Source organism: Diceros bicornis, chromosome 36 (genome assembly GCF_020826845.1).
Source record: "Diceros bicornis minor isolate mBicDic1 chromosome 36, mDicBic1.mat.cur, whole genome shotgun sequence".
Taxonomy (NCBI): domain Eukaryota; kingdom Metazoa; phylum Chordata; class Mammalia; order Perissodactyla; family Rhinocerotidae; genus Diceros; species Diceros bicornis.
In genome coordinates this window covers 15,727,908-15,743,174 of record NC_080775.1, presented here as the reverse complement: position 1 = coordinate 15,743,174, position 15,267 = coordinate 15,727,908, and the positions used below count along the sequence as shown (strand labels likewise).

General features: G+C 47.6%; 1 protein-coding gene across 1 annotated transcript in view; it reads left to right on the top strand.

Moving 5' to 3' along the window:
• Window positions 1-15,267, top strand: part of FAM171A1 (family with sequence similarity 171 member A1) — a 130,117-nt gene that overhangs the window by 79,153 nt on the left and 35,697 nt on the right. The window contains exon 4 of the mRNA XM_058532479.1: window positions 14,190-14,348. Within this exon, the coding sequence (XP_058388462.1) occupies window positions 14,190-14,348 (159 nt within the window). The remainder of the gene's footprint in view (window positions 1-14,189; window positions 14,349-15,267) is intronic.

The window sequence follows — 15,267 nt, the reverse complement described above, 5'->3', positions numbered from 1 at the left end:
AGGTGGTGATGGCAATGAATTTACCCAGAGCTGGACATAACGTCTGTTGTCCCTCTGAGTGCACAGCACATTTGAATTTTGGTTAAACTATCCATTGGCTGTGATCTTGTTTCTTATAGGCCCACTTAGCCTTTAAGTGTGTGGGAAAAAAGAAGGGCCTTCACTGCTTTGTGAAGCAGAGCCTCTCTGCTCTTCTCCAAAGGAGAGTATATTCACTTCGTGGACTCAGAGCCAGGCCCCTGCCTGGGCCTCACTGACCAGGGTACAGGGTCACTCGTCAAAGTTCATAAGCATTCAAGGGTATAGAATTTCCGTTTTGCAAGATGAAAAGGTTCCAGAGATCTGTTGCACAATAATGTAAATATACTTAACACTACTGAACTGTACACCTAAAAATGGTTAAGGTGGTAAATTTAATATTATGTGCTTTTTACTACAATAAAAAAAAATCTGCCCTAAAAGAAGGTTCATGACATTCGAATGTGGCTTTTTCCTCTCTCATCCCCTCATTTTGTCAACCCATGTCACATGCAGTGAGGTGTGTAAATGTGACCTCACCCTCTAACCTCTCTTGCAGAGACACTAGCACAGAAGACTTGAGGCATCTCTTCTTTGGTTGGTGTTGGGGTTAAAATTGAGAATAATGTTTGTGTCAAATGTAATGCTGTGCCGAGAAGATCAGTTTTCTTCCATCTAAATCATGGTATTGAGAATGATATTTCCTGGATTTTAATACTTCATCAGATTAGTCTTCTATTTCCTTTATCCCTTCATTTTAATACCATTTTACGCTAATCATTCTCTGTGTAACCACACGCATGGGCATTGACAAATGAGGTGAACTCATTCATTCCTTTTTTATTGAGTGGTTGTGGGAACACACAGAGGTGAAGATGCCGCCACTCCTCTTAGATGTGTTTGAAGAGAAAATAAGTAGAAGCATCTAGCAGCATGTGAGACTAGAGTTGTGGAGAGAAAGCAGGAATAGATATACAGATTTTTGTGTTATCTGCACAGTGAAAGCCATAAGTTATCTTTTTTCTCCCCCCTGAGGGAGAGCAGAGCTAGCCCTGAGTCCTCTGCATCCTTTCACATTAGAACCACACCCCAGCCTAAGCCCATTGGCCCTGGTACTTTCCAATTTTTCTTTAATTAGCTTTGCTATTATTGTGTCACAACTGAATGATAGTGATTTTTCCCCCCAGTTTTGAGATGTAATTGACATACAACATATTAGTTTCAGATGTCCAACATAACAATTGGATGTTTGTATATATTGTAAAATGATCATCACAATAAGTCTAGTTAACATCCCTCGCCACACATAGGTATGAATTTTTTTTTTCTTCTGATGAGAACTTTTAAGATCTACCCTCTTTTAGCAACTTTCATATATACAATACAGTGTTGTTAACTATACTCCCCATGCTATACATTACCTCCCCAGGACTTATGTATCTTATAACTAGAAGTTTGTACCTTTGATCACCTTCACCCATTTCCCTCACCTTCCATCCCCTGCCACTGGCAACCACCAATCTGTTCTGGTTCTATGAGTTCAGGGTTTTTTTAGATTCTAAATATAAGTGAGATCATACACTCTTTATCTTTCTCTGTCTGACTTATTTCACTTTAGCATAATGCCCTCAGGGTCCATCCATGTTGTTGCAGATGGCAGGGTTTCCTTCTTTTTTATGGCTGAATAATATTCCATTATATGTATATATACCGCATTTTCTATATCCGTTTAGATATCCGTTTTCTATATCCTAAATGATGGACATTTAGGTTGTTTCCATGTCTGGCTATTGTAAATAATACTGCAGTGAACATGGGGTACGATAGTGGTTTTCTTGAAATGAGGGAATGGTTATGCTTCCTTCTCACGTTCTTCACTAAAACAGTAACCTTTAGTCTCTTGCTGTCATTTCCACTGGGCTAAATTCTGATAAAGACCTTTGGTTGAAATGATAGCAGCAAGAGACTAACAGCTGTAATGAACGTCCCCGATACAGACATGCTATGCTGGCCTGTTTGTGTCAGGGTATAGATTAGGATAGTCAGAGTACGATTCCGAGCTGACAGCAGCTCTTCAAATATCAGATGGAATGCACGAATAACCTGGCTGACTTCTTGTTGCCCTGGAGTTCGATATCCACTCAGCATTTCCTGAGGCCCGAGCACGTGGAGCCTGCCAGCTGCTCAGACCTGGCTGGGTTGGGACTCTGCTCATTCTGCTCAGATCTGTTGTCGCTGTGCCCGTACCTAGATGGCAGGGGGCTGGCGGATATAAAACAGGGAGTTTGACCAACATGTCCCTGCTGGTGTATTTTGTGTTTTCTTTTTCGATAAGCCTTAAGAATCTTTTCTTTTTCACAGCTATGAATGTTTTTATTTTTTAATTTAAAAAACTGACCACCTACTACATATTACATGTTGTCCTCAGGGCTGCAGCCACTGTCACTTTCATTACTTGCTCAGGAATTGGAAGTGCTTCTCTTCCTTTTAACTGGTCCTTCTCCCGTGCCTGCCTTTTCCTCAGAGTTAGTTGTCATCTTACTAGCCCTCCTCATCCTTTGTGTTAGCTTTCTTCTGCTTTCTCTCAGTTGCCCATCCTTTCCTCGAGATGTTGGTCCACCAGCATACCCTTGGGTAGAAAGTTCTCAAGTAGCTGGGCAGCTGGGCCTCTGCGGTGCAGACCTGCCCCTGGGCCTTTAAAAGTGGAGAAGAGCCAGGCCGCAGGATACAGACTAGAAAGGGACATTGTCCAGTAGAACCGAACCCCCACCTTCCCAGAGCCTGCCCCTGCGTCCTCTGGGACTCAAATACACCTTCAGCGAACTCCCTTCCACCTCTTCTCTGAACATTACCCCCTTCCTGGTCTGAAATGTCCCTGAGGCCACAGCCTTCCCTGCACCTTCTCAGGTGGGAGCTGAATTTTCACGCAGCAGGTCTCTCATTGCACCTCAGTAACACTTAAATTACCCCGCCTCCTTCCTCCTTCTATCACTGCAGCTCCCTAGAAGGTGTGGACCACTCGCCACCAGTCTCTTGGTCACCTTTCCTCCTGGACTCGCGACTTTAGCTCCTGGTTCCCCGGTTCACGCTGCTCCTGTAATTGTTTCTTGGGAATGTTGGCATCCATATGGGTGATGCCCACCTGGTCCCCCGGCTGTTCTTCCACTCCGGGGGTGCTTTTCCTCTACCCCTCACTAATCACCCACTTCCACAGTCACTCCCTAGACCTCCTCATTCCAGCAAATGCACCCTCCAGGCGCAGCCAGCACCTTCCCTCCTCCCACCCCATTGCCACAGCTCACACACCACTGAGGGCTCCAGTGCCCTGACCCACCACATCCTTACCATCAGGATTGCCTCCCTCGCCCGCCTAGGCACCATGGCCCCCTTGCGGACACCTTGAACAATCTTGCTCCCCTGTCCCTCTGCCATCTCCCCTGACTAAATAACTTCTGACCCTGGTTGACCTCAGCCACTCATGGCCACATCAGAACAGCTGCATGTGGCTGGAGGAAACCTCACAGTTGCATCAACTCATTGCACATCTGGTCGTGAACACAGACCTCAAGTGGGCATCAGCCCTACAGGACAGAGGATACTTCCTGGTAATTTATTTTCTGACTCTGCAAGATGGCCATTTCATGCCCTGTCTCCTATCTTCTGACTTCCTGTGTGCACACTCACATGCACGCACTCACATTCTCTCTCTCAGCTAATGACATCTCTGCATACTTCATTGAGAAACCGAGAACCTTCGCCTTCCCACCACCAAATCCCCAGCCCTGCCCTCTGCTCCTTGCTGCCCTGGAAGAAGTGTCCTGTTCATTACATGCCAGTCCTTCCGTTTGTGCTCTGCATCCCATCTCTTCATCTCCATAGTTTTTCCCTCTCTCTCCTGCACCACCATTTCCTCCCATTCTGTTGTGGGCAAGTGTAAAAGTTTGTGCATCTCTAGAAAGTGCTTCCCTGACTGTACTCTGCTCCAGCCACTGCCCTGTTTCTCTGCTGTGCTTGTGGGAGGCTTGTCTGCACTCCCCGCTCTGCTGTCTCGTCTCTCATTCCCTCTCCCACACACTCTGATGCAGGTTCCTTCCTCATTGCTCCATACAAACTGCCTGGTCAGAGTCTCTTACAGCCCCCTGCAGCCAAAGGCAAGGACATTTCTCTCTTCATCTCCCTGGACCTCCCCACAGCATTCAGCAGAGACGAGTGGTCACTCTTTCTTGAGACTTTCCTCCCTTCACTTCCATGACATCATGTCCTGATTTTCTTCCTGTCTCGTGGTCACTTCTCTGGACACTCCAGTGACTGTCCTGGGCCTACGTTCTTCTTTCTGGTACTCTCCCTAGAAGGCCTCACAGACCCGTGGCTTTAATGCTCCCTGGACACGGAACACTCCCAATTTCTTATCTCCAGCCCAGTCTCTCCCCCTGCGATGGAGGCTCGGAGCTGGCTGCGTGTTTGACCTTTCCACTTGAATGTCTGATGGGCATCTCAGACTTACCATATACACGCACAACTCTTGATCTCAATAAATGGTGTAAACAATGGCCTAAGTGCTTCCAGCCGACGCTCTAGGAATTATCCTTGATTCCTCTCTCCTCACGTCTGGTTCTCTGGCAGAGCCTCTTCTCTCCCTCTGTGGCCACCTCACGAATCCGGCACACCACCGTTCCCCCGAGAGAAGTACAGGAGGTTGTTAGCTGGTTGTGCCATTCCTGCTCTTGCCAGCCCCTCGTCTAGTCTTCACAAAGTGAGAGCAATCAAGTCGGCTTGCTTCCGTTCTTCAGTGGTTTTCCCTTTGTCCTTGGAATAAAATCCCAGCTGCTTACACGCAGGGCTGGACAGTCTGCTGGCCCTGAACCTCTGGTGGCTACTGCAATTATCTGGAAGGTAGCTGTTGGTAAGAAGGGCTGGAGGTGGCAGTGTTTATACACACAGTTTCCCACAGAGCAGGTTCCCTGCACCCCTCCCCTCCATATGTACCTTTTAGACCCCACAGTTCTCATTGTCGACCTCTTCTCTCTCCTTCACGGCGCCTTTGGCATCCATTGCACCCACATGTGGATCCCTTCCCAGTCCCTCTCGCCCTGGGAGTGGTGCTAACCTTAATGAGGTGTTTGTGCCAAGGGCCCAAACTGCAGCCCACAGGGTCCATTGCTGTGGCCACACTTTACCCCATTGTGGCTGCCAGACCTTGTCGCTGCCTCCTCTGCTCCTCGCTGTCACCCGCCAACCCTGACCTCTAATTTCTGCTCTGGTAGCTCTGGGGGGGTTCATGAAGGATCTCAGTATCTGCATCATATGCCCTCGGTGAGCTGTCACCATCTCCCTGTGGAGCCTTTGTGTGTGACCTTCATCTCCCCTTCTTGTACTCCATGAAGCCAGTAGAGCCACAGTGGGCCTGGCCCCTCTAGCCAAGTCATCTCACAGTGATGACCCCCCTGCTTGCCCACACGGGCATTCTTTTCTGCTGCCCGCTTATTGCCCATTTGTGTTGCCATGGCCTGTGCACTTACTCACGCCCTGGTGAGTCTCCCTTCAGACCATTGCAGTTGCCCCCAACTAGTGTACCTGTCTCCAGTCTTTGAGTTAGGATTGGAGCTGGACTTGAGAAATGAACCAGACCTCCCACCTCTTGTAGTTCCTTTCCAATACACCTTGCATTAAACTGCCCGAGTAATCTTCCTGGAGCAGAACTGCAGTTCTTTTCTCCATTCCATAGCTCCTCTTTGCCCCTTTGTAGAATAAAATCCAGTTTCCTTACACAGCGTGCACTGGCCTCATGATCTACCCTCAACCTCCCTTCTCAGTGTTCTTCTCCTTCATGTGTTGTGTTCTAGCCTACCTGAAGTTCTTTTTCTGTTTTCCATCTGGGATGTCCATCCCATTTTCCAATCTGTCCTAAAGCCCTGCTTGGACATCAAAACCAGCTTTAAGGCCGCGTCCTCCAGGAGGTCTTTTCTGTGTCTTCCCTGGAGATGTGAGTCATTCCCTTCAACCTGAGCTGCCAAGGGGCTTAGATCGTGTGACCCTCGACTCAGGAGTCACCAGTCCATAGTGTGGCCAGGGGCTGGGACCCAGCTGGAAGAGAAAAGCTGGAGCCATCAGCTCTTCTCTCTCTCTTCCTTTTACTGGAATTAAATGAAGAACCCAGAAGAAGTGAGAATCTCAGCTGCATGGTCATGAGGTGCAACTGGGTCCGTGACCATGCCAGGCCACCTAGGAGCCCAAGTTAGAAGGGAACAGAAAGTATGAGTAAGAAAAGGGAGCCAGTGGTAGCAGGTCGGAGAGAAGCAGACTGGGGAGTAGTAGAGTCATGTCGATGGGACAGGTTTCAAGTGGAATCCACACACTCCTGCCATGTCATCCCAGAGCTGCCCTGAGCCCAGAACCAGGCGCTCCTGTGCCTTCCATGCCCTCTGGTTCCTGTGCTTGGATTCTAACACATCCTTATCTCCCTTATTGCCCCTCATGTCCTTATCAGTAACCAGAAGTGGTGAACTAAAACGACCCTCCAGGTGGGGTCTTTATGTTTTTCTGATACCTCTTTTTCTACCGCATTTGCTAGTATACCTTATCTCTCCAACTAAAATGTCAAAACCTGAAGGGCCAGGACTGTGTCATTTTCATCTTAGCACCCCCAGGGCCTGGCCGCACACCTGCCTTATGATAGGTACCCCGTGAGCAATTCATTGAATGATTGAGTAAATGAATCTAAAAAGCAGTCCAAATCCCACCACTTTTTGCTCTTCTTCTGTAGATTACTCACGCCACGGTCAATTATTTTCTTTGTTGTGGCTGCTAAGAAGAGGACAGCTCACACACACAATGTGCACACATAACACGCAGAGAGAGTGGTTGAATAGCTCTTTCTCCCTCTAAGGAGCAAGAAGCATGGCCGTATTATAAGCCCAAGGACATAAATCATTCAGGTAGTTTTTGTTATGGTTAAGGTATTCAGTCTGTTACATCACTCTCTCCTGTACATCACCAGAAACTAGCCAAGAACCATTTCTCCCTTTCTAAAAAAATCACTTGCATTCCAGCTTTTTAAAATTACAGAAATTTTGTTAATTTTTTAACTTACCTTACTTTATGAGTTTAATAATTGTCAGTTGTACTTCTCCTTGTCTCAGTAGAGTTGAGGCATGGCAATAATAATACTGGATGTTCTTGTTTGAAAGTTTTCTTATCAGTTGGAAGGAAAGCCATCTGGAGATAATTTTTGGTCTTTGCAGTTCTGTTCAATAAAACCAATATAATACCGAATTTATAAATGATAGATTAAATTTTTATTCTCAGACCGGTCAAGTGTAGGTGCATTAAATTTTTTCAAGTGGATTCAGAGGAGAAAAATAAATAAATTTTGCCTGATCAGAAATGTAAGTACTGTAAGCCATTTGAATCTTAGTGTGTTGTTCAGATGTTATAATGTATGAAACTCTCCTCAGAAAAAGTAGGTAAAGGGCAGGCCCAGTAGCGTAGCGGTCAAGTGTGCACACTCCGCTGCAGTGGCCCGGGGTTCAGATCCTGGGCGTGCACCGATGCACTGCTTGTCAAGCCATGCTGTGGCGGCGTCCCATATAAAGTGGAGGAAGATGGGCATGAATGTTAGCCCAGGGCCAGTCTTCCTCAGCAACAAAAAAAAAGAGGAGGATTGGCAGATGTTAGCTCCGGGCTGATCTTTCTCACAAAAAAGGAAAAGTAAGTAATATGATGAGAGTTCAGTGATGAAGCTTCACACATGTGTTGTCATAGTTTTGGGTGATGCCATTGTTTGGTTTCATGTTACAATAAAGTAAAAGATTTAATGAATGATGGCCACTAGGTGGGAGATGGAGACAGGAGAGGAGGGGAAGGAGGCCATGTTCTCATTAGTCAGATGCTTAAGGCCTCAGCTGAAGTTTCTGTTTTGAAATATTTACAACCAAATAAAATAGAATAAACTCGTGGTTAATGAGAGTTTTCCTTGAAAAATAAAAAGATTTCCCACTTGTTTTCTTCTCTGTAGGTATGGTATGTATTTTCCATTCTGACCACATACAGCATAAAACTATTCTCTCATCAGATATGGGATTATGTAGAGTGCCATCAGACATACGAGTGTACGATAAATGCAAGTTTCCAATGGAACCAGCCTTAGCAGTCAACGATCCTTTCGTTTTAAAAATAAGGAAAGCAATCGTGTTGTTATTGTTGACATTGTTGTATAAAGAAAGTCTAGAATAGCCTATGATAACAGTATGGCGAAGGGGAAGGGCAACTTAATCGTTGGTTAACTATCGGGATTCTTCCCGACATCGGCTGTATCTGAAAATGTGCTCATTGTCACAGAATGCTAGCAAATTGCTTTTAAACTTTTCGATGAGATGGTAAGAGAGAATGCTTGTCAGTTATTTTATAAGAATCATTTTCTTTGGGAGTGTTTTGTACTTTGCTGAAAAAGGCATTCACACCAAAACCTTGTGGGGAGTGGGGAGGAGTTTGGTGGTGATTCCAAAGTTTACGTCTCAAGATTAATTATAAGGTACAGATGATAATGCTGGAGTTGTTGGAATGTTGGGGACTAGAAGCTCTGGCTCCCGAAGCGTCTAGCAGACCCTCATGCTGTATCAGGAGAAACGGGGCATTTTGTTGACTCAGAACATGGTGTCGGTAAACAAGAAGGTACCATAAAGATGCCCTGGACTGCTCACGGCCACACTGTCGTCAGGCCTGTGGGCACCACCCAAGTTGGTGGTCTCCATCCTCTGCTGGGCCTCTTCGCTGCTCTCTTCACTGTGCCCTAGACAGTCCTTTTTCTGTTCCCCAGGGTGGTGCCATAAGCTCTCCACCGCACTCTTCACCCCACCCCACCTTCGTGCCCTCCTCTTAGCAATGACTTTGCCAACAGGGAAGATAGAGGCCAGGAGGGAAGGATGCCTTCGGTGGCCTTCTTTCTACCCCTTTTCTAAGAAGATGTTGTGACGTGCCCTCCTGTGGTTCTTCCCCTCCAACCATGAGCCCCTTCCATTCACACTCGATCCCATTCCTCATGTCGTCCTTTCCCACCTCCCTCCATTTGTGCTGAATCTTCCATCTTTCTCGTCTAGTTCTTTCTCGGCTCCCCAAATTACGAAGTCTTTGCTATTCCAAGAGAAACCCTTCTCAATCCCTATTTCTCCTTCAAGTTCCAGTCTTCTTGTTTCCTTTCCCTCCCAGACACTGGAGAAGTCTGCCCTCGCGAATTGCACGCCTCCAACTCCCTTTTGCTTTGCCTCACGTGTTCTTTAGGAATTTCTCATGCTGAGTTCAACAGAGACCAAGTTGCCAGCTCCGGTGGCCACTTTCTGGTTCTTGTCCCCTCTGACTTCTCCCCGGCTGTGCAAACCTAACCCTTCCTCCTTCTTGAATCTCTCTTCTTCCTCGTCCCTCTTGCTACCCATCTCTTCTTCACTGCTTCTCAGTCTCCTTGGCAGGTTCTTACTTCCCTGCCTTCCTCGTATTCCAAAAATGGCTTTCAACCCCAGCTGCCTCTTCAGTTTTGATTCCCTGGGCCACTGTCTTTATTTGGAACCTTATCGTTTCTCAGTTGAACTCTTTCATAACAGCCTCCTGATCACTCTGCCTCTCTCCACCCACAGTAGCTCCCCACCCGGCTATCAGAACTGGGTAAAAACAAACGAGATGAGTTCATTTCCGTACCAGTAACCCCCGTAGACTCTCCGCTGCAGACCGCCTCCAGTCCACGCTCCTGAGCAGGATGTACCCTGCCCTTCACAAGCCTCCTCCTCTGCCCCAGGCCCCACGCAGCCTGCACTGGCGCCCACGGAAGTCCTCAAGCTTCCTGCACGTACTCGACCTGCTTTCGGATGTGCTCTCTCTTCCATCGGCCTCCGCGTGGCCTCAAGACACAGTTCACAGATATCACCTGTGGAACTTCTTTTCTCCCGGACGGTTGGTGGCTGTCTCTTGACGTTTCTCCTGTACTTTTTAGCATAGCTCTCTTATTTTAGCACCTAAAACACTGTGATAATTAAGCCATTTCCATGACTGCTTTCTCTACTCTTGAGTTCAGGATGGACGACAGAGGCTTTGTTCTTTTCCTCTTCATATCTTCTGTGCCTGTTACAGAGGAGACTCTCGGTACATGTTGTTGGGACCATTGTGAGGATGCTCAGAGTATCTTGTGCAGTGGTTCTCAGCCAGGGGCAGTTTTGCCCCCCAGGGACATTTGATAATGTCTGGTGATGTTTCTAGTTGTCACAACTTGGGGGCTGCTACTGGCATCTAGTGGGTAGAGGCCAGGGATGCTGTTAGACATGGCCATGCAATGCACAGGACAGCCCTCCTCCCCAACAAAGAATTACCTGGCCCAAAACGTTAAGGGGAACGTTCCTGAGATTTGAGGAACCCTGACCTGGTCAGAATTAAGACAGACCGTTATTGGAACGGAGTGAGTTGCCCAGTATAGCTCTATATTCAGTTCTCTAAATATTGTTGAGTGCCAGCTGTATACAGGACACAGTGCGATGTGTTTCACAGAATATCTGCTTTTAAGGAGCTTCTGTCTAAACGGGAGAAGAGGTGGGAAATTACTGCTCATCCTGCACCTATTATGTACCAGGAGGCACTGTTAGGCATCATGCATGTGTGTTCTGATCCAGCATCACGGCAACCATATGATGAGCAGGCATGATTCATACCCATTTTAAAGATAAACAACCTGAAGCCCAAAGTCACTCAACTGGAATGTGGTAGGGGCAGGATTTAAACGTAGAGCTAAGTGGTTCTGCTGCCCATGTTCTCTTCTCATGGCACCTCTGATTAGAGAGATGTGCAAATATCCAAATAAATATAACACAAGGCACAGAGAGATCAGTGCTGTACGTGAGACACAGTTAGAGCTTAGAGCTTGAGGTGGGATCATGAAAGACTACATAGACGAGGTGGCATTTGAGATGCATCTTGGACGGGGTGTAGGTTACGCAAATAGAGACGAGGAGAGGGCGCTTCAGACGTGGAGAGAAGCAGGAGCGCATACGGAGAAGCAGAGGGTCGTGCAGACATGCAGAGCTGACTGGCAATAAGGGAGCATCTCTTCTGAGGTGGGCGTGGTGTACTAGGAAGGGAGACCGAGGTTAGAATTAAAAGAATCCATTTCTGCCTCTTACAAGCAGAATGACTTTGGGCAAGTCACTTAACATCTCTGGGCCTCAGTTTCCTCCCCTATAAAGAGAGGAGAGAGTTCCCTCTTCACGAGGTTGTTATAAATATTAAGTGAAATAATATGTATATAAGAACTTCGTAAATTCTGAAGCACTGAACTCTGCACCTCTCACTTACGTGAAAGGTGGAGTGGTAGTTTGAGTCTATGTTGGTCTATAATCGTTGCCGCCATTGTTAATTTTTAAGTGGTGGAGATCCAATGAAGGTTTCTGGGCAGGGAAAGTGGAATTTTAGAACAGTCCACGGGTCGGTAGATGAAAAGGAGTAAGGGGAAGCCCAGGGGCCGGTTAGGAGACTTTTATAATAGTTGAGGCAAGGAGTGATGTAGGTAGTGTAGGATGGAGGCAGGAGGGGAGGCAAAGGTGATGCTAGAAACGTTGATAAGGAAAGATTGGCCAGTCCTGGCACCTGAGGGAATGTGCAAAATAGTAGAAAGGGAAAATGATGACGACGCCCTGGAATCAAACGTGGATGTTGGGGACAATGGGGTTTTGTTAAGTGGGAGGGAAGGTAGGTGATGTCTAAAATCAGAGTGACTGGTGGGCATCCAGGTCGAGGTGTCTAGAAGGCAGAGGAAATGCAGACATGGAGCTTGGCAGAGAGTCCCGGGCTGGACAGGAAGGTCACAGCTGAGGTTGTAGCGCTGGAGGGGCGTCAGAGGAGACAGTCCAGAGACAGCAGAGGCACCTGAAGGCAGCCCTTTAGGGACTGTTTCATTGGAAGTAGGAGGAGAAAAAAAGGACTTGAAAGGAGAAAGCGGGTTGACTCTGGAGAGAGCAGAGAACAGGACCACAAATGCCAAGGAGGAGGGAATTCTGGGCGCGGGCGGTGAACAGTGTGGACCATTGTGACGAGGTCGGCGAGGATGACGCTGGGAAGTGGTCGTGGGGTTTGCAGATTCTGCAGTCCTCAGTTGACATTTCCAAGGGCAGCCTGTGTTGTGGGTGAAAAGCCACATCACTGGGGGCTGGGGGATGGAGAGAAGGCAGTCGCTTATGGGAATGACAGAGTTAAAGTCATGTTTTCTTGTTATTTTTCTAGATGAGGAAGAAATGAGTATATTTGCTACTTGAGGAGGAAAATCCCGTAGAGAAAGATTATTGATGAAGGGAAGAAGAGTTGCTTGAGCTGAGCCCTGCAATAAAATAAGCCAAAGTGAGGATGCTTGGGTTGACCTTGGAGGAGAGCAGGGACAGAAGAGACAGAAGAGAAGAGGGAAGAAAGGGTTTAAAGTGCAGAGAGAGGAAGTGGTGGCCCCGGTATTTTCAGTAGAGTAGGGTCTGAGCATTTGGGCATGGCAACGGAGCCCTGAGTTTGAGAAGAACAGAGAAACTTTGGAGCAGCTGCTGTGGGGAATGTGGGAGAGGCATCCTGAGAAGACCAGCAGACCTGTCCACCCCTTCCTCCCATCCCCACCAATCACATCCCTTTCTGAAAGGTGTGGGATTTTAGCACCTTTAGTACATGAAGATGGGCTTTATGTACCTAGAACATAACCGCCCCCCCCATCCCCACGCATACCCACATTAGATTTTATTTACACTCTGGTTTAGAATAGCTTCAACCCTTACACTCCTCTGATGTTTTTTTGGTCCTCTCAGCAGGCAGAGGTCTTGCCTGTGTTCCACAGTGGGGAGCGTGTTTGGTTCCTCAGCACACAGGTATTCATGTCATGCTGTCACAGCATGTGTCACATCAGTTGGTTTGGTACCCAGGCATGGACCTACACCAGTTGTCCGCAGCCATGCTGTGGCGGTGACCCACATACACAACAGAGGAAGATTGGCACATAGGTTATTAGCTCAGGGCAAATCTTCCTCAGCAAAAAAAAACAGGTTTCTGATCCAGGGTTCAAAGGAACCCTGGAGTAGGTATAAAGACCATCAGCTGTGGGCAGGGCTGTTGTGCCAGGACAGCCATGGATTGGGGAGAAGGAGCCTCCAGCCAACCACAGGGAAAACACGGTCTGCCTCAGGCCGGGGGTAGGAGATGCCGTGACCAGAATGGCAGGGAAGACCATCACTTCTGAGGAACTGCTTTATTTTAATTGGGAGAAATGTGTACTTTTCTTGGTAAGTGCTACAACTCCCATTTCTATTCATTTTTGTCTGTTTTTGCTGGGTTTGTGCAAAATGACTTAGCACCTTCACAGGTTGTGACTGTCGCCACAGCCTTAGGTAAAAACAGGTTCAGGTTTGACAATCAAAACAACATCTCGAGCAAAGTGAAACTGTGGGTGATGTCACAGGGTAACCGTCTGGTGGGGCCTGTCGGCTCAACGGTCCTTCTGCACAGAGGGGTTGGGTGTGGGGAAAAGAACCTCGCTTCACGTCATCTCAAGAGTCTCAACATAAAGCCTGCAACATAATATGTTGCAATAGGATGCACCCGCCAGAGTAGACTGGACGCTAGTGGCAGCTTGCACAGAAGGAGGAGGGCTCATTACTGCCAGGCTCTAGTTTATAATTCTTGTCCAGGCTGCTCCTTTAATTCCCTTGCTCTGCTGCATTGTGGTCTGTGGACTTAAACCAGATTTTACCAGGAACACGGAAGGATGTGTTTGCTACAGTATCAAAGGGTATCTCTTGCCTTGTTTGTGTAAAACAGATTGTCATCTACTTGTTTCCCTTACATGGACTTTCCCAAAATGTTACCCCTTTTTCACAGGCAAATGCTATGCAGTGAAAAGACCACTCACAAATAGAACTTGGAAAGCTTTTTGTTAAAAACCTAAATAACATCCTGTGTCAAAACAAATGTGACAATGGGCTATTATTTCTGTCCCCATAATAGCATGTTGTCACATCTCCGGGTCCTGCGGGAATGGGGGATGGGTGGAGATGGGGGGAGGAGTGGGGGTGGGGGAGGCACAGGGAACTTTGGAGAAGCACTTCTGGTTTTGCATTTTCTAAAAACAGAAACTGCTCCCTCGGGAGGTAACTCAGGGTTGATTTCTGCAGGTGCCCGGCCGCAGCCCCGTGTCCATTTCCAGAGGAGAGCGCTGAGGTTGCCCGAGAACAGCAGCTACAGCGACCTGACTGCTTTTCTCACGGCCGCCAGCTCCCCCGTGGAGGTGGACAGCTTCCCTTATTTGAGAGGATTGGATGGAAATGGAACAGGTAATCTGAGTCTCTTCTCTTTTCAGCGGGGGCTTCTGTGTTTGAATCTTTCTGTGTGGCTGGAAGTGTTGGTATGAAGGAGAGAGCTGGACCGAAGTTGTGGGGGGGAGCTCTTCGTACAAGTTCAAGTGCATCAAAACTGTGTTATTTAAGGAATTCAGTCTGCACCACTGCAGAGTTGAATTTTCGTGAATTTGTCTCTTTGAGCCTTTCTGCTGGTACCAGCTGCCTTAAATTAAGCACCTTCTCTGAGCTCTTCAATTCAGGCAAGTTTTCATAACTGAAATTGATTAACAGTGTAAGATCAGAGTTAGAGGTTTTCTGCCCCTGTGTCCTCAGCCTCGACCGGCTTGCCCCTGGAATGTGTGTCGTTGGAGCAGCCTGCCTGGCTGCCCTCGCAGAGATGCACAGCCCCACCCACTCACGTGTCACGGCTGGGAGGGGCAGGGGTGGCATTGGGTCTGATTCCGAGATGAGCAAACCAGGACTCCTCGCCCCACCAGCACATGGAGCGTTCAGGCAGGAGGAGCTTCTGTTGTCTACTGGCTGTGTGCATCCAGCATTTCCTCACATTTTTCCTTTCTCCACACTTGCTCTCTCTGCCTTCCATTCGGCAAAGAATGATCAGGCTCTGAAGTTGAATTTGAATCCTCTCCTGGCAGACCTCTTAAGTCAGCTCGGTCATTATCACCCTATTCTGGCATGACACATTGCTCAAAGATCAGAGAAACTAAAAGCCACCAGCCAGAAAATATGTAATGATTCCTTATGAATTATTTCTCCTTATGAGAAAAAGACTGGAGACATGCGCCTTCTACCTCCGTTCACGTCCAATGGCGCAGTTCATCGGGGCGCTCGCGCTAACGTGGTCCCTAGTCCTCCTGGTGAATGGACGGTGGGATTCTGAAGTCCTGAAGTG